General features: G+C 56.9%; 1 protein-coding gene across 1 annotated transcript in view; it reads left to right on the top strand.

The window, feature by feature from the left end:
- The window catches only part of IGDCC3 (immunoglobulin superfamily DCC subclass member 3), a 39229-nt gene extending 28969 nt beyond the window's left edge, over nt 1-10260 (top strand). Inside the window, 13 exon segments of the mRNA XM_057303598.1 lie at nt 3096-3240; nt 3541-3553; nt 3555-3695; nt 4105-4243; nt 5521-5679; nt 6820-6985; nt 7311-7558; nt 7744-7908; nt 8192-8383; nt 8539-8643; nt 9164-9302; nt 9445-9655; nt 9898-10260. Coding sequence (XP_057159581.1) covers nt 3096-3240; nt 3541-3553; nt 3555-3695; nt 4105-4243; nt 5521-5679; nt 6820-6985; nt 7311-7558; nt 7744-7908; nt 8192-8383; nt 8539-8643; nt 9164-9302; nt 9445-9655; nt 9898-10122 — 2048 coding nt within the window. The 3' untranslated portion in view covers nt 10123-10260.
- Nucleotides 10261-18372: the final 8112 nt, after the last annotated feature.

Genomic DNA, 18372 nt, shown 5'->3' with positions numbered 1-18372 from the left:
ATTCTCAGAAGTACCGTCCTCAGGCCCCTATGCCCATGGTCTCCCAGAAAGCCTCGACCCAGAGAGACATGCTGAAGGACATCTTCCCTCTGACTCTATGGCCTGCCAGCACAAGCCAGGGCAAAACAAACTTGTGAATCAAACCCGCCCCACCCTGAGAGATGGGAGGAGGCCTGAGCGGCCCCCTACAATCTTTCTCCCACTTCCTAAAGAATGAGGCGTGAATGCAAGATTGTGGATGTGGACAAGGGCCTGTTTATGGAGTACAGGGGAGTCTCAGCTGGAAGGGCCCCGGGGAGTACCTGCTCCCTTCATTTACGGATGAATGGAGTGTGCTGTCCATGCTGCCTACCCCGGGTCTCAGGGCAACCCCCCCCATCTAAGGACTAGATAGGGCTGACCAAAGGGCTGGGGAGCGGTGTGAGGAAGGGGAGGCAAGAAGGAGCTTCAGATAAAGAAGACCACCCCCTCCTACGGCATCTGCCCCCACCACCACACCTGTGCGGCCGGCGGGGCTCAGAGGGGTGGGACTGAGGACCTCTCTCTGAGTCTCCTTCTCTTCCCTCAGCCTGCGACATGGTGCCAACCCCCAACCCATGAGAAGAGGCTGGGCTGACCAGCCGTCCACTCTGGGGTTACCTGCCCTTGGAGAGTGACAAAGGGACAAAGTTACTGGAGAACTACTGCAGAAGGTCTGGGCCTCGGTGCCCCCTTCAGAAAATGAAGGGGTTGGCTCTCAGATGAGTGGTTTTCAAGTACTTTTAAAGGCAAAGCTGCCCTCGAATGACATGTCTGGGAGAACTGTAGTTCCGTGAAGCTGACAGCGGTCCGGCGCGGGGCTGCTCTGGTGGAAGGGAGATCTGGAGAGCCCTGGGCAGAGGGGGCTCAGCTGCGTCCGAGGGGCCCCAGGGGACCCTTAGGAATCCTGTGGCCCACTGTGTGAAGACTGGGCTGGCTCCTTACCTGTGACCACTTCCTGCTTGAGCTCTTCCCTCCGGCACATGTTCCACCCATGCTGTTGTCCTTGTTTGGTTTTGGGTGGGGGAGGAGGAGGGGGTGAGAGGCCAGACTTTCTCCTTCCCCAGCACCCTGCGAAGCAGCAGCTCTACCCCTGGTACTCAGGCCAGCTCCTAGCTCTAGGCGCCCCCAGGGAGCCCGGGCTGGGGCTAGAAACACAAAAGGAGTCCGTTCCTTAATGAGTCGGCATCTGTAGTCGGCAGAGCCACCAAGCCCCGCCCCAGGTCCCTGGGGGGCTGCGAGCTCTTCTCCAGCTGGAGCGAGGAGGGGGCGGGCCGCTCCCCAGCTCCTGAGTGGGCAGAGCCCAGGGCGCACAGGCAGCCGAGCCAGGAGCCTAGGTGCCCTCTCTACTCCATAGGCCCGCATCCAGCCCTGCCCTCCTGGAGGCCGAGGCCAGGAGGCGGTAGAGGGGACCCAGCAGCCCTTGGGCTGACCTGCAGGCCCTTGACCACACACAGCCTTTGGCCTGAGACAGGGCAGGCTGACCTCGCAGTGCTCTCTGGGGTTCTTCTCACCAAGCCTGACGGGGTCACCAGCTGGGGCACTGTCCCCCACCTCCTGCTCTGACAAGGGCCCCCCGAGGTAGACTTTATAAAGGCTCTCCCTCCATGGGACATGGGGGATTGTCTGCACGCTAGCCACGGGAGCTGAGACCACAAACCCCATTCACATCCAGCCATAGACGCGCGACCACATACATGGAGACAGCCACATCCTCCCAGAAAACACAGCCCTGCACACGTGTGCAAGGAGCTGCTCACACCCATCAGCTGCACTCCCAGGAGGCCCTGAAAGAGGAGGAGGCAGGGCGGGGGATTTTTATGCATGTTTATATTTAATGAACCACATGCAAATGAGCTGGAGAGTGCGCTGCAAGAGTCAGCCCCCAGAGGCTCCGAGAAGAAGGCACAAAGGCTCGGCCTTCTGGGGCTGCCCTGGAGTCCGGAACAAGCGGGGGGATTGAGGGGCCTGGGTGGGGTGTGCCCACCCACACCAGGGAGCCAGGGGCAGGAGCCGGGACAAGCTCCGGTGCCCATGCTGCTGTGGGGGGAGGGCTCCTCCGGGGAGGGGACAACTGTCCCAGTTGATGGAGTACCGCAGGGGAGGGGCTGCCTGCCTGGACAGATGGCGAGCCGCCTTCCCGCACTTGAAGCAAAGTGGATTTTAATGAAATCGCAGCCCCAGTGCAGAAGCTGGGAACCCGCGTGGGAGGGGCGCCTTCCCGGGGCTCACAGGGAGGGTTGGGGATCGGTGGGAAGGAGGGTGGGTGGGGACACTTAACCAGCCTAAAACGGGGTGTGTGTGGGGGTGCACCATAGCCCCTCTGGCCCGGCCTCGTCAGACCAGAGTTCAAGCAGTTCAGATCCCCAAAAGGTGGGGAGGGGGTCCCTGAATATTTATGACACATTGAAATGTAGATTGTAGGTCTGACAGTCTTCTGAGAGGCTTGTCACCTTGGATGGATATACCACCCTCTTGGGGTGCATTGAGACGCTGCAGGAGAGGTGGGGATGGGGGTGCAGAGGAAAGGCAAAAAAATAAAATAAAGGCCGCTGGGCACTGGTAAGCAGGGTCTAATGATTGGTGTCTCTGCTGGGCACCACTGGACGAACTGCTTCCCCTCTCTGGACCTCCGTTCCCTATTCTGTAAACCAGGCAGCAGAATACTGAGGCCTTCAATATCTTAGGGAGAGTTCATAAAAATACATCTGAAAGGAGCTGAAACAGCGGGGAGCAGGACGTGGGAACAGCGCCGTCTCTGACTGGTCTTTGTGGATCACCAGCCCAAGACCTCCTTGTCACAGGCTTGTCCAGACTTTCCCCCGGCTTCTCTCGGCATGTCCCAGCCGTATGCCACCCCTTAGGGGAGATGTTTGTTATGGTGGCAGGCGGCATCGGTGATGATGTGTCCCCCCAAGACTTTGCCCTGTGTCTGCCAGCTCCAGGAAAACTCCCAGCCCCTGTGGCGGGAGAGGTCTGGGCCTCCAGGACATGGGACTGTGACACCTCACCCCTCCTCCGCCCCTCACACCTCAGCAGCGTGCCTCTTCCCTACACACATCCCTATTTTTCACCAGCCATGTCGGACTTCCACGTGCATCCCCAGGCCACCGTGGGAGAGGAGGGCGGTGTGGCCCGCTTCCAGTGCCAAATCCATGGGCTTCCCAAACCCCTGATCACATGGGAGAAGAACAGAGTCCCCATTGACACAGACAACGAGAGGTGAGCCATGCTTGGGAAGGCTGGAGGGAAGACGGAGAGGCGGGCCGCCTCGGGGTGGTGCTTCTCCAGCTGTGTTGAGATTAAGGATCCGTGCAGCTGGCAGGCCCCAGATTTGATGCTGGTGATTTATCCGTGAGGACTGTGTGTGACTGCGGTCAAGGCTGGAATGGCGAGAGTCCCAGTGTGTGTCTGCGTCGACCACGGTGACTTTGGGACAGCGCCGTGCCTGTGATGTCAGTGTCCCTGTGGCCGATGGTGCCTGTGGTTGTGCTGGTGGCCAACTGTGCCTCCCCAAAACAGGTACACGCTGCTGCCCAAAGGGGGTCCTGCAGATCACAGGACTTCGGGCTGAGGACAGCGGCGTCTTCCACTGCGTGGCCTCGAATGTCGCCAGTGTCCGGGTCAGCCACGGGGCCAGGCTCACCGTGTCAGGTGAGGGTCTTTTGCTCTGACTAGTGCTGCCCCTAACAGCCCCCTGACTTCTCACCCTCAGATCAATCTCTGTCCAGCTGAGCCCTGGAGACTTGTCAGCCGAGTGCGCGTAGGGCACTTCCGAAGCTCACGGCTCTGTGCGCCTGGCGGGGAGGGTTCAGGAGGCATGCGGCCGCTCTCTGGCACAGCTCAACCCGGGCAGCCCGTCGTCTGCTTAGCCCCGGGCGCTCCCACTGCTAGAGGGCCCTGCAAGAGGGAGCAGGGGGTGGAGGTGTGTGAGGCCCTGGGGCCCCTAGCCTCTCCTCTCTGCCCCACAGGACCTGGTTTCTGGGGCTGGATCTTGTTCCCCCACTCCCCGTGTCCTGGGTTGTGGGTGGGATGAGGTGGGAAGGGTCACAGCTGAAGTGAAAACACATGGCCTCTTCCTCCCAGGCTCGGGGCTCGGGGGCCTACAAGGAGCCAATGATTCTCGTGGGGCCTGAGAACCTCACCCTGACGGTGCACCAGACTGCTGTGCTTGAGTGTGTCGCCACGGGCAACCCGCGCCCCATTGTGTCCTGGAGCCGCCTGGGTGAGCCTCATCCTACAGCCCCTGCCTCTCCCACCCCTGTCCCACCCCCTGGGAGGGCAGTCTCATCACCCAGCTGTGGGGGACTTTGAATCCTGTTTGTTCTCCATGGGGGTCTGTACACTCTGGGGCCTTACGGAGGGGGTAAGTTTCCCTAGCTTGGCAGGACTGGGGAGGTCGGCCTGCCCACTACATTCTCCCTCCCCCTGCACGGATGGCTTAGCTCCCTGGGTTACCTCATCCAGTCTGGGCAGTCCTGCCTTGCTGGCATCAGGCTCTCCAGAACCCCTCAGCGGCTCTCCTTCTCCCAGGTTCTTTTCCCTCCTGCCTGTCCCTGCCCTCTACACCCTGGCTATGCTCCCCAGCAGTGCAACTCCAAACCCCTCAAAATCTCAGCCAGTTGTCACACCCTGTCTCTGGGCCCCCCAGTCTCTAGCCTGGCCCCCTAAATCCCCAGCCTAAATCCCTAGGCAGCTGAAGGAGAGAAATGAAAGGGTGCAGATGGGCCCACATTGTCTGAGCGGAAAGGTCACTAGGGGAAGGAGAGTGTGGAGGGGATGGGGTGGGGTCGCATTCACAAGGAGACTGTGCCACATTGTAGCAGCTGAGTGATCGGGGAAGGAGGGGGCAGCAGGCAGGATAATGGAGTAGATTTCACCACTTCAGCGACTGAATGGGGAGCTGTCTCCTTGCATTCTGACTGTGCTAATCTGATCCTGGGGTGGGGGGAGGGCCCAGTCCCTGGGAGAGGCTGGAAAGAGTGGCCTCACCATTAGGAGGAGCCCATAGGCACTGCAAGGACCATCTGGTCCAACATTTCCCAAAGCGTGATCTGCAGGGAGGAAAGAATGGCTTGGTGGCCTAACGTCTAACAACTTTGGGAAACAGATTTAACCAGGTCCTTTTGCTGCGGGACTTCTCAGAGCCTTTATATTAAAGGGCAAGGTGACAGTCCACAAGTGGAATGAAAATTCGAGCATGGAACATTTTTCAAGAGAGACAAACCAGGCTGGGAAATGCCTCTTAACTTTCCTGAGGGGAAGGGACTTGAAGGTCGCCAGTGAATCGGTGAAAATGCTAGCATTAGAGCCCAGGTCTCTGCTGCTAGGCAAGTTTTCAGTGCCGATCCTGCTTCTTCCACAATGCCCTGGTGCTTGGGAGGAAAGCTGCAGAGTGAGACTGAGGTTCCCTGGAACACTGGTGGAATGTCAAACCATATGAACCATTCCTCACTTGCCCTCTTCCACTCTTCCCCCCTCCCTCCCTCCCTCCCTCCTCAGATGGCCGCCCCATTGGGGTGGAGGGCATCCAGGTGCTGGGCACCGGAAATCTTATCATCTCAGACGTGACGGTCCAGCACTCCGGCGTCTATGTCTGCGCGGCCAATAAGCCGGGCACCCGGGTGAGGAGAACAGCGCAGGGCCGGCTGGTGGTGCAAGGTATGGAGCTCCCCAGCCCTACCGCCCTCTCCTCCTGCCCCATTCCTTCCTTGCTTCATCGCCAACCCTGGCCCAGGCTCAGGGCCCTGGACTCCTCCTTACCCTGGCGCCTGCCCCTCCGCAGGCCTCCAGGCCAAAAGGCAGCTCCCACCTCTCCCCCAGGAAGGCAGTGCTGAGAAGGGGAACGCATTCTTGTTATGGGTGCCCTTGCCATCCCTCCCCCCACCCCCAGTCATTCCCATTTTACAATCCCCGCTGCTTCCCACAACCCTGTGCTCTTCACACGTGTCCCTCTTCCCCACGTGCCATTTTTCCTTCACACGCATGTGGCACTTGCACGCTCACACCTGCCTGCACGCTCTCAGGTGTTTGTCATTCTCACACTCACACCTCAGCTCCTGCCACGCCAACGCGCACAGCTGGTCTCCAATGTGCGGGGTGGGGGCGGGGGCAAGGGGGGGGTTAGCCTCTGCGGCTGACCGCGTCCTTCTGTCCATCCTCCTGCACGGGGGGCTCAACTGTCCACATGAACTGGGCTGGGATCCCCTTCTCAGGGGCTTTCTGGGGTGGTTCCCTCCCAGAGAGCTGGGGAAGGGGGGGAGCTAAGGGAATTAGGAACGTAAACGCCTGTTTGTTTAGTGTTCCGTGTGCCGTTCATCTGTCCAAATGAAAGTGATGGAGCATTTCATTTCTCGGGTGTTAATGCAAGCTGGAGGCCTGGGAGTGGAGGAGGGGGAACTGAATGTAGGGGCGAGGGGAGCTGGTACTGAGGGCTCATCCGTCTCCCGTCATTACCTCCTTGGAGGTGCGGCCAAACCTATTAGCACATTTATTTATTTAACAATTTCCTGAACAGGGAGCTCAGCTTGATTGCTTTCGGATACAAATGTCAGTCTTTTAAATAGTCATTAAAATGGAGTCCTCTCCCGGGTCTGGCTCTCTGGGGCCAGTGAGGTGGGGCCTGCCGTCCTCTCCTGAAGCCCAGGTTAGGGTGGAGGGTGGGCCCCACCTGGAGGATTCTCCAAGGGGCAGACATGTGAGTTCTCCCTGTCCCCATACCCACCCCAGCCCTTCACTCACAGCTGTCTTGTCCCCCCACCCCTCATGGCTCCTCGTCCTTCTCTCTGCCCCCCACCGCAGCCCCAGCCGAGTTTGTCCAGCACCCCCAGTCCATCTCCAGGCCAGCAGGGACCACAGCCATGTTCACCTGCCAAGCCCAGGGTGAGCCGCCCCCTCATGTCACATGGTTGAAGAACGGACAGGTGCTGGGGCCGGGAGGCCACGTCAGGCTCAGGAATAACAACAGGCATGTGTAGGGTGTGTGCTGGGGTGAGACCGGGGCGGGGGGGGGGGGGGGGGAAGATGCGGGGTGAGGGGACGTGTGGGGTGAGGGGCCGGGACGAACGGCCTGCACGGGCTGTGCCCCTCCTGCCAGGAAAGAGCACTAAATTGGACCCGGAGGCTTGGGGTTGAGTTCCAGGCCTGCCGCGGACTTACTGAGGGACCCCAGACAAGTCATTTGTCTTCTGGAGGGACTGTTTCTCCATCTCTCAAATGCGATGATCTGACCAAATTTCAGGGATACTCTGGGAGGAGGAGGGGATCTGACGCTCTCTCCCCCACCCCTGCAGCACCCTGACAATTTCTGGAATCGGCCCTGAGGATGAGGCCATCTACCAGTGTGTAGCCGAGAACAGTGCTGGCTCCTCCCAGGCCAGTGCCAGGCTGACCGTGCTATGGGCTGAGGGGCTGCCTGGGCCCCCCCTCAACGTGCAGGCGGTCTCCGTGTCGTCCACTGCGGTCCGCGTGTCCTGGGACGAGCCCCTGGTCAACACCAAGGAGATTATTGGCTACGTCCTGCATATCAGGAAGGCTGCTGGTGAGCGGGGGCGCCGTAGCCCCATCTTTTTATTCACTGTTTATCACCCCTTTCAAACCTGGTGTCCTGACCCAGCCCCTTTCCTCCCTCGTGCCCCCTGCACCCTGGATGCTCTCATTTCACCAGTGCTGGTAGGACGCCCCCGTGCCCCTTGCGTTGCCCTGGCCTACTCTTCGCCTCCCCAGACCCTCCGGAGCTGGAGTACCAGGAGGCGGTCAGCAAGAGCACCTTTCAGCACCTGGTGAGCGACCTTGAACCCTCCACGGCCTACAGCTTCTACGTCAAGGCCTACACCCCGAGGGGGGCCAGCTCAGCCTCTGCCCCCGTGCTGACCAGCACCCTGGGCGAAGGTGAGGCCTGGCTGCGGAGCGTACGACCACATAGGCCAGGAATCCGAGCCCAAGAGCGCGCATGCTTGCTCACCACACTCCCCCAGCGGGCGCCCGGCCCCGAGGCTGAGTGGGGTCTGGGTCTACTTGGAGAAAGGGGCGTCCTTTTTCCAATTCACGTAAAGGTGTCTTTGAGCAAACAGAGGCCCTGGGTCAGAGGCCAGAGAGCCGCCGGGCTCCTGGGGCTCGGGGTCCGGGTGGAAGGTGGCCGACCCCCTCACATCTCGGCCTCCTCTGCCCGCAGCTCCCGCCCCGCCCCCGTTGTCGGTGAGGGTCCTGGGCAGCTCCTCCCTGCAGCTGCGGTGGGAGCTCTGGCCCCGGCTGGCCCAGCACGAGGGCGGCTTCAAGCTGTTCTACCGCCCAGCGAGCAGGGCCTCCTTCACTGGCCCCATCCTGCTGCCCGCCACTGTCTCCTCCTACAACCTCAGCCAGCTCGGTGAGGCGGACACGGACTGCGTGTGGGGAGCTGGGCAGGGGTGCGGTGCCTGGCGCCGGGCGGTGGGGCGCAGGGGTCCCCTCTGTTCCCCGGCTGCAGCAGACCTGCCGGTGGGGGCTGGGAGATCACTCAGCACAGCACTGCCTTTCCCTCAGAGCCCGCAGCAGTGTACGAGGTGAAACTGCTCGCCTACAACCAGCACGGGGAGGGCAATGCCACGGTCCGCTTCGTGTCTCTGAGGGGGGCGTCGGAGAGGACAGGTAGGCTGGGGAGGGGTTGCTGGACTCAGATATGGAGGCCAGGCGCTGGGGGGGGGGGGCAGGGACACAGGGAAGGTAGGAGAACATCACAGCGCATGTGGGGCCTCCTGGCCCCAGCACCTCTCCGTTCTTCAACCATGTGACATGAGGGGGCGGCTCACCCTGGGCTTGAGAGCATAGGCCTAGATCTGAGTTTGAAGTTCGGCGGTATGACATTCTAGCTGTGTGACCGTGGGCAAGTTACTTAACCTCTCTGAGCCCGTTTTCTCTATAAAACAGGATAATACCTACTTTATAAAGCCGTGGTAAGGATGAAATGGTCTGTGTAAAAGTGTTATTCCCAATATCTGGCACAAAGTTAGCACTCGGTAACTGGTAAAAAGAACCACAAAAAGTGGGGCTGGGGTCCCAAAGGCAAAGGGGATGTAGACATGGAGGCGGGATCAGCCCCCAGAGGCTGGGTGTCCAAAGGGGCTTCGGGCCGGGAGAGCCACCGCTCCCAACCTGCCCCTGCCCCTAGCCCTGAGCCCACCGTGTGACTGCCGGAAGGAGGAGTCCGCCAACCAGACGTCCACCACAGGCATCGTCATTGGCATCCACATCGGGGTCACCTGCATCATCTTCTGCGTCCTCTTCCTCCTGTTCGGCCAAAGGGGCAGGTAGGTCCAGGGCAGGAGGGTGGGAGTAGCCTGGAGAAGGCGTTGCTGCAGGGGAAAGCAGAGTGGGGGCTCACTGTGTCCAGCCTTCTGTTTTTGCTCCCCTCCCCCAAGCCCTCCCCCTAATTCTTGGCTCACCCCTTAGGGTCCTCTTGTGTAAGGATGTAGAAAACCAGCTCTCCCCTCCTCAGGGCCCCCGGAGCCCAAGGGATCCTAGCATCCTGGCACTGAATGGGGCAGGACGGGGAGAGCGGGGCCGAGATAAGCAGCGTGTGGAAATGAAAGAACTGGAACAGCTGTTCCCCCCAGCTGGGGCAGCGGGGCGGCCAGACCCCAGACCTGACCTCAGACCCATGGTGAGTGCCCCCACCTCGAGCAAGCCTCCTGCTTCTGGCTCAGACCACCTCCCGGTCCTGCCCTCCCTTCACCTTGCTTGCAAGCCTGGGTCATCAGCCTTCATCAAGCTCCAGGCACAGAACTATGGTCGATGCTGCTCTCTGAGCGCCTGAATCAGGCAGGGTGGCCCGGAGTCCTGAGTGGGATTGGGTCCGGGGCCTGACCCTCATGCTGACGCCAGTGTGACTGGCCCTTTCCCCAGCAGGATCCGGGGGACCCTGCCCTGTGTGAGGAGACCCAGTTCTCCATGCTGCCGCTCGAGGGATTCAGCCTTCTGGAGGAGATGATGTCAGAAGCCAAGGCCCCCAGCGCAGGCCCTGTGGCCGCCCTGCCACCCCAGGACGTAGGCCCTGGCCTCCTCAGCAAAGGACAGGCCATCCGGCCTCCCACGGCACCAGCTGCCCAGCCAGCTCGCTTGGGACAGTAGCCAGTGTCTGGCAGGCTCCGGAGGGGGGCAAACCCCCCATTCTCAGGTCAAAGGCAAGATTTCTCCTGTCATGTGGGACTTGGATGGGGGTTTCCCAGCATTTCTGTCCTGACTGACCCTCAGGTGGTCAAGACCTAAAGTAGCCTCAGCAGGGACCCCCCCTAGGACCTGGAGGGGTTCCTGCAGGAGACTGTCCCTTGGACTGATGTCCCCCCTCACCTCTGCCCGGTATCCACATGACTTGGAACTGAACTAATGTTTTCCTTTAAAAAAAGAAAAAAGGAGAGGAAGGTGAATTAGACTCCAAAAATACGCCCCTGCCGTGGCTGGGCCCCTGACACTGTCACCCTCCACCAACCTTGTTTTCTCAGGATGGATTTTTGCTATTTGGCTCTCAGTACCTACCTCAGCCGGAATGAATGTTCTTGGGGGAGTTGGGCCGTGGCCTCAGCACCCCCACCCCACAGAGCCCCAAATGCACTCCTACCTCAAGCCCCTGTAGGGGCACCCTCTCTCCCTCCCCATATTATTGTCCAGAGTTTAAAAAAAAAAAAAAAGGAAAAAAAAAAAGCACTTCCCCATTTCCAGGTGTGAAAGAAAACATCTACCTCAAGGCTCGCCGGCTCTCCGGGCCTGTGTTCTGTCACTGGACCCTCCTGGCTCCTCTTCCTGCCCGCGCAGCCCTTCTATCCTGCCCTTAGAGAGGAGGCCAGAGGCTAAGTCACCCACGGTGGGCCTCTCAGGACCTACAGAAATAAAGACGGAATTAGTCAAAGAAAATGTGAAAAAAAAAAAAAAAGCCAAAAACGAGAGGAAACTGTGTTCCCTGAAGTACACATCGCTCCAAACCAGCCAGCTTCCAGCACGCCGCCGCTGCGCCAGTGTGTGTCGTCGCCCACGCCAGCGCCGACCCTCTCAGCCAACTGATCCCTGACTGGGATCCCGACGACCCGCTCCCCACCCGGGCCTGAGGAGGGTGGGCTGTGGCCCTGAAGCCTGCCTCCACTCCTGCCCAGACCCAGAGCCCCTGGAGCAGGCTGGCGCCTGGAATGTACTGTGTGTGTGACCGCTGTGCGCGTGAGTTCGGTCGGGAGGTTCCCTGGCAGACGGGGCCCGGCCCTGTACCCCATGGGACACAGCCGGCCAGACCCAACCCTGGACAGTGGGACGACCACTGTCAGCAGATGTGGCTGGAAGATATTTTTATACAAGGTGTGTTTAAAGATTTATGTTCTTGTGATTTCTTGTTTTTTCTTTTCTGTTGTGGTGTTTTTTGAAATACTTAAAGTAGGAAGAAAAAAAACCAAGGAAACAAAGACCTATTTTTGGTTAACTCATTTTTTTAAATAGAAGGAAAACTTTTTTTTAAAGGAAAAACAAGATAAGTGTATTCCTTAAGTATGAGATTAGACCATAAAGTCCCTGACCCCCAACCCTCTAGGGAACCCCCCCTAAAGTTTAGTTAATTAGCTGAAGGTAGAATTTGTGGTGTTTTCCTAGAAGACTGGAGTCGTGTCCATGTGGACTTGGGAAAGGGCAGTCTGCCCCTTCCCCCAAATGCTGGACCTGTGCCAGAGGCCCTCACAACTCCCACACAGTCCCGCCTCTGTCCCTGCAGTGGCCCCTCGGCAGCCCCCTCATCCTGGAAACCGCTCTCCCACGGGAAGAGTGGTCTGGGGTAGGAGTGGGATAAGGAGTAGCCACCTGGCCTGACTTGACCTGACTTTTGTCACACTCGTTTTGACTGAATAAAAGTCCATTGCCAAAGTGAACCTTGAGTTTTTTGGTGGCTGTGTCAGATCTTGGGCAGGGGTGGGAGTGGTGGGCCCAGGCTGACCCTCACAGGGTCAGAGCCCAAAGTAACGGCAGCCCCCTGTGTACCACTTACAGGCACCATGCATCCTGGGCCCCCACACAGAGGGAGGTTCCCTGGGTCCCTGCCACCTTTCTGGGAGGTAGACAGTCTCATTATCATCACCTCATTTTATAGACGATGAAACTGAGAAAGGATAAGAGAAGACGGAAATGTCTAAACACTCACACAGCCAGTTATGGCAGGACCAGAGTTTGTGTCCAGACCAGGCCACCAGGTGCCAGGGTCTGTATTCCGACCACTGCTCTGTACCTCCTTAGCTGGCAGTGAGGAATCTGAGACCAGTCCCTCCCATACTAAGCCAGGTACTTTTCATGCATTGTCTACCAGGAAGGACTATTTTCGTCTCCAGTCTCCAGTTGAGGAATGGGACCTGGCTGAGTGACTTTCCAGGGCATCAGCCATAACTCATGGCCAGGCCTCTCTATTACTCCCTGCCACTCCTCAGTCCCTCCTGAAGCCAGGTGTCTGGAGCTGCCAAAGCTCAGGATAGGCCAAGAGAGATGTGGCTTAAAGGTGGTTGTGCTGACAAAGATCTGGAGGTCTCAGTGGGCCTCAAGCCCAGTAAAAGGCAATGGTGCAACGCAACTGCTTAGAATGTCAGTGTTGCCTCTACTGTGGAAATAGAGTCCAGGCTCACCCTGGGAAGCTCTGCTGGTCTAGAGGGCTGGGCTCCGTACCCAGAGGTGTACATTTTGCAAGGAGCAAACCAGGACAGTTGTTTGCAAGCTGGGCTTTTCCAGCTGTGGCAAGGGGTATGGGGGGTGAACCTCTCTGCAGGGGAATTCCACTCTCCCTGCCCACACTCAACGAGAGCAGTTCCACTTTTATCTGTCTTATATGTTGGGCTCTTCATGGGATTTTATTTGAAAACAGGGATCTGGGGGCACTGGGGTGGCTCAGTCAGTTAAGCGTCCAACTCTTGATTTCGGCTCAGGTCATGACCTCAGGGTCATGAGAGAGAAAACGGTTCTGCTCCTAAAAACATTTGAAAGCCCCTAGCCTGGCACTTCTGGAAGAGGCCTGCAGGTCAGGCCAGAAACAGTGATGGTGCGTGGACGCTGAACTGAGAAAAAGCAGGCTGAGGCCGCCACAGTACCTGTCCCGAGTCTCTGGGGGAAGTGGTTGACTTGCCCTGATTTTCCCAGAAAACAGCCAAGCCCAAATATCAACATAATACCTCACCTTTCTTTACATGGAACTTTGCAGGGCAGGACTTCTTCAACGACACCCGCCATCAGAGGGCTGCCTGGGAAGGTGGTGGGCTTGCCATCTGGTCAAGCAGGTCCTGCAGGGGATGGGAGTAGACCAGGTGAATCCCATGTTCCTGTCCCCCCCCCCCCCCAGGAGTCCAAGAAGCTAGTACCGTCCCCAGGGAGGCATCCGGAAACATTTAGAAACCACCTCTTATGACCCATGTAGATGTATGTAAATTGCACACAAATTACATGCAAATACAGGCAGGGCCTGTTCTAACAAGGCCGGACCAAGCTAAGGTTAAGGGAAGCAGGGTTCCAATTAGGAAGATTAGCAGAAATAGGCGTCAAACCTGGGAGGGAGGTGGTGGAGGGTGCCTGGCTCGAATCTGGTTCCTGATCTCAAATAGTCCAGTGGCCTCAGGCTGAAGACACCCCCCCTCACAGTCTTTGGGCAGAAAGCAGCCATAGCCTGGGCTTGCAACCTGCTCCAATTGTCTAATGCTCGGTCACAGGCCACCCCACAACTTAGTGACTTAATCTAACATTTATTTTGGTCAGACATTTGCAGTCTGGGGCTGCTCAGCAGGACAGTTGTCTGCTTTACTGGGCATTGGCGGGGGTGGCTTGAAGCCTGGGGCTGGAATCATCTGAAGGCTTGCTGGCTCTCATGTCTGCTGGCTGATGCTGGCTGTCGGCCCCCACACCTGCACATGACCTCTCCAAGTGGCCTGGGCTTCCTCAAAGTATGGTGGCTGGGATCCAGGGAGAGGGGACTAGAGAGAGCCTGGCTGAAACAGCATCATCACGTCGAATCTAACCTCAGACATTGTGTGGTGTCACTTCTGCCACGTTCCATTCATTAGAAGCAAGTCACCCCCTATTCCAGGGGAAGGGAAGTAGATTCCACTTTTTTGATGAGAGTAGAGTCAACGTTATGGACACATTCTAAAACTATCACAGGACTACTTAGGGGGATAGATGAAAAACACGTGGGAGCTGGGGGCTGGGTGAGCAAGAGGACCCAGCCAGAAGGGGCTGCTGGAGGATGGGGGTGCTCCCGACTCCTACACAAGCCCTGTTTATGGGTCACATTCCTATTATCAGTGAAGAGGGATCCTGGTGTTCAGCCCTGAGGCCACAGGAGGGGGAACAGTCCTCTGTGAACACCGCTGCCTGCTCCCTCTCCTTCTGCAGTGAGGGGTGAGGGGGCCAAGGAGGCTGGTGCAGGCCTGAGAGCCCCACCAGCCTGGGTTGGTAGAGCCTAGAAAGCCAGTGCTGGCAGGGACCATGGTCTCTCTCATGAGACAGATGTGGGGCAGGAGTTGCTCAAGGGGACAGGGAAGTTAGAGGCAGGGCCAGGGCTGGCACCCGGGATGGCCACACCCCGCCTGGAGCCCTTTCCACTCAACCCAGTCAGACCCTCAAACCTGGACTGTGCTCCAGAGTCTAGAAGGAACGGAGAGGGAGAAGAAGGGTGGTGGGGGAGGGAGTCACCTTGCTCAGGATGGGGAAAGGGGGATCTGGATTGGAAACAGGAAATGAAGGAGTGGAAACATCCAAAGATGGTTCGGGCCAAGGTCACAGAGGGGGAGATCTAGGCCCCTCTCACAAAGAGGTTTATAGGGTGATTTGGGATCTCTACTGCTTCCCCAGCCCTCTTGAGGCCACCTGGGGCAGGAAAGGGGGGAGGAGAGGAGAGGTGGAGAGAAGGCCCAAGGGAGCCAGGTTGACCAGGGAGGGAAAGACCTTGCTCCTTGGGCTCAACAGGGATGTACCCTGTACTTGACTCTCCCAAGGACACAGATGGTCACCCTGTGCCATGTGCCCACTGCCACAGTGCAGGGTCTAGCCCTGGCCATCACTCCAAAATGCCCACAGCAAAAGACTCCCTCTCCCCTGAATGCCTACCACACCCTGAGCTGCGCAGGTCCCTCCATTTACTTCCTTGCCTCATTACCTGGCCCCCCACAATAGAATGCGTATCCCTAGGACCCACTCGGGAACTGTTGAGGGAAGGCACGCGGGAACAGGACATCTAACTGGAATGCTGGGGACACTGTCGGGAAGCTACAAACTCTTTGGTCCAACCCCCGACTAGTTTGGTACCACCTCGGGTTAAACAACAGGGGCGTTTGGTGCCTGGAAGCTTGGGGTCATCTCTGCTGTGACTAAGCCCCCAGTTCCTGGGGCTGAGGCTAGGGTAGGAAGACAGGAGCCCCAGGAGAAGGAGTGATTGCTCATCCATGCTCTGCTCAGGGGCCGCATTACAGAGCAGCTTCTCTAACTCCAGCTGGTGGCTCACTGGCCAGAAACTCCAGCCTTTGCCACCTGGGAGCGAGCCCAGGGCTCCTGCTCTGTTGTTGAGAATGATGAGCTCTGCCTCCTAGTGCGAAGCATGGCATCCCCTGGAGCTGAGGTGGTGGTCTGGCCCAGGTGGCATCTGACTGATATGGTCTGAATCTTGGCTCAGCCATTTCCTAGTCATGTGACCATGTGCAGTTGACCTCACTTCTTTAGGCCTCAGTTTTCTCAATCTGTAAAATTGGGATAATATGCTCCTACTTCAAAGGGTTGTTGACTCAGCTGGCTTCTTTACAGAAACTGATAAGCTAAACCTAAAATTCATATGAAAACACAAGGGACAAAGAAGAACAGAGTTGGAAGACTCACCTCCTGATTTTAAAGCTTACTACAAAGCTACAGTAATGAATACAGTGGGGGTACTAACATAAGGACAGACATATAGACCCACGGGATAGAACTGACAGTCCAGGAATAAACCCTAGCATATAAATTGATTTTTGGCAAGGATGTCAAAACTATTCAGCGGGAAGAAGAAACTTTTCAACAAATGGCACTGGGACAAGTGGAGATTCACGTGAAAAGAATGAGTCTGGACCCTTTCCTCACACCGTGTAAAAATAATTAAAATGGGGGGCACCTGGGTGGCACAGCGTTAAGTGTCTGCCTTCTGCTCAGGGCGTGATCCCGGCGTTGTGGGATCGAGCCCCACATCAGGCTCCTCCGCTGTGAGCCTGCTTCTTCCTCTCCCACTCCCCCTGCTTGTGTTCCCTCTCTCGCTGGCTATCTCTATCTCTGTCGAATAAATGAATAAAAAAATCTTTAAAAAAATAATTAAAATGGAGCAAAAACCTAAATGTAAAAGCTAACACATAGAAGAAAACATAGATGTATTTGTAACCTTGGATTTGGCAAAAATTGACATAACGCCGCAGGTACAATCAAGAAAGGAAAAAATAGATACATTGAACATCATCAAAATTTAAAACTTTATGCTTCAAATGACACCATCAAGACAAGCACAGGATGGGAGAAAATATTCGCAAGTCGTATCTCTGATAAGGGATTTGTATCTAGAATACATGAAGAGCTCATAACTCAATAAAAATAACCCAGTGATAAAAAGACAAGTAACCCAGTTTAAAAATGGTCAAAGGTGGGGCACCTGGCTGGCTTAGTTGGTAAAGCATGCAGTTCTTGATCTCGGAGTCGTGAGTTTGAGACCCACATTGAGTGTAGAGATTACTTAATATTGAAAAAAATAAAAGCAAAAAAAATGGGCAAAGGATCTGAATACACATTTCTGCAAAGAAGATATACAAATGGCCAATAGCACATTAAGTAAAAACTAGAACCCCGACGCGGTACCACTCTGTTCCCACTAGGAGAGCTAAAATAAAAAAGTCACATACTATCGAGTGCCGTCGAGGACGTGGCAAACTCCGAACCCTCATACACTGCCAGTGGGAAGGCAAAATGGTGCAGCTGTTGGGGGAAGCAGTGCCCAGTCCTCAAAAGGCTGGACATATAGCCAATCACAAAAGACCACATATCGTATGGTTCCATTTGTATGAAATGCCCAGAACAGGCAAATGTATAGAGACCAAGAAGAGGTAAGTGGTTGCCTACGGCTGGGGGTTAGTGGAAAATGGGGAGTGAGTGCAACAGGGCACAGGGTTTCTTTTTGGGATGATGAGAATGTTTTAAATTTGGTTGTGATGATGCTTGCACAACCCTGCGAATATACGAAGAACTACTAAATTGCCCACTGTAATGGGCGAGTTGTGTACTATATGAATTACGGTTTGATAAACTGTCATTAAAAAAAAAAAGGAGGTGGGGGGCGCCTGGGTGGTTCAGTCCCCTAGAGCATCTGACTCTTGGTTTCAGCTCAGGTCATGATCTCAGGGTCCTGAGATGGAGCCCCATGCGGGCTCTGCGCTCAGCAGGGAGTCTGCCAGAAATTCTCCCTCTCCCTCTCCCCCTCCCCCGGTGCTCTCTCTCTAACAAAATAAATCTTTCTAAAAATAATAAAAAATTAAAAAAAATTTAAATTTAAAAAGTAGCTGAAAGGACTCAATGAGTTTGTAATTAGGCCAGCGTGCAGTTTGTGTTCAAGTGATCCCATTGTCACAGGAAGAGAAATTGAGGTGGGCAGGGCAAGGTGACCCCAAGTGGAAGGTGAAGAGTGGGATAAAGAAGAAAGTAAGCCTGAAGGGACCTCGGCCGGCACCTGGCCTGGCTTCCCTGCGGGCGGAGGGAGTCTCAGGACGCAGCATCCCAGCCTGGAAGCTCCGCGCTCCCGGGAGGAGGGCTGGGACCGGAGGGTTCTGCTGCCACCCTGTGGAAGCGGCGAGGATTACAGCTGTGGGGACTAGGGTCGGATTGAAGCCGCTCCGCTGAGCTCAGCCCCACACCAGGGAGGCCGACCGGGCCCCCAGGGAACTGACGGCACAGGCGTGAACGAAACGATGCCCTCTGTCCCGCTCACTTGGGCGGGAACAGCAGCAGGCTGTGGAAACAGAAGAAAGCGCAGTTCCTCGGAGCCCAGGATCAAGGAAGGCTTCAAAGAGGAACGCGGAAGGGGGGAAGGGCTCCGAGGCTGCGGGCCCGACCTTGAGCAGCCAGGACGCTGCGGGCTGCCGCACGGGCTCGGTGCTTCTCGTCGCCCAAGAAACACGTGAACGAACGCTTGCTAGATCTCCAGAGCGCGTGCTTCCAGCACAGTTGATGTGTCTGACGAAGCTTGCGGTGTCGGGTGGAAAGGGAACCAGCAAGAAGGGTCAGATAGCCTGGGCCTTCCTCAGGGAAGGGACGGAGCCTCTGTGGGGGACTGAGCGATGATGCCGAGGCCTCTGTTGCTAATTCTGGTGGTGT

Source organism: Ursus arctos, unplaced genomic scaffold, assembly GCF_023065955.2.
Source record: "Ursus arctos isolate Adak ecotype North America unplaced genomic scaffold, UrsArc2.0 scaffold_28, whole genome shotgun sequence".
NCBI lineage: Eukaryota > Metazoa > Chordata > Mammalia > Carnivora > Ursidae > Ursus > Ursus arctos.
This window is presented reverse-complemented; position numbering and strand designations above follow the sequence as displayed.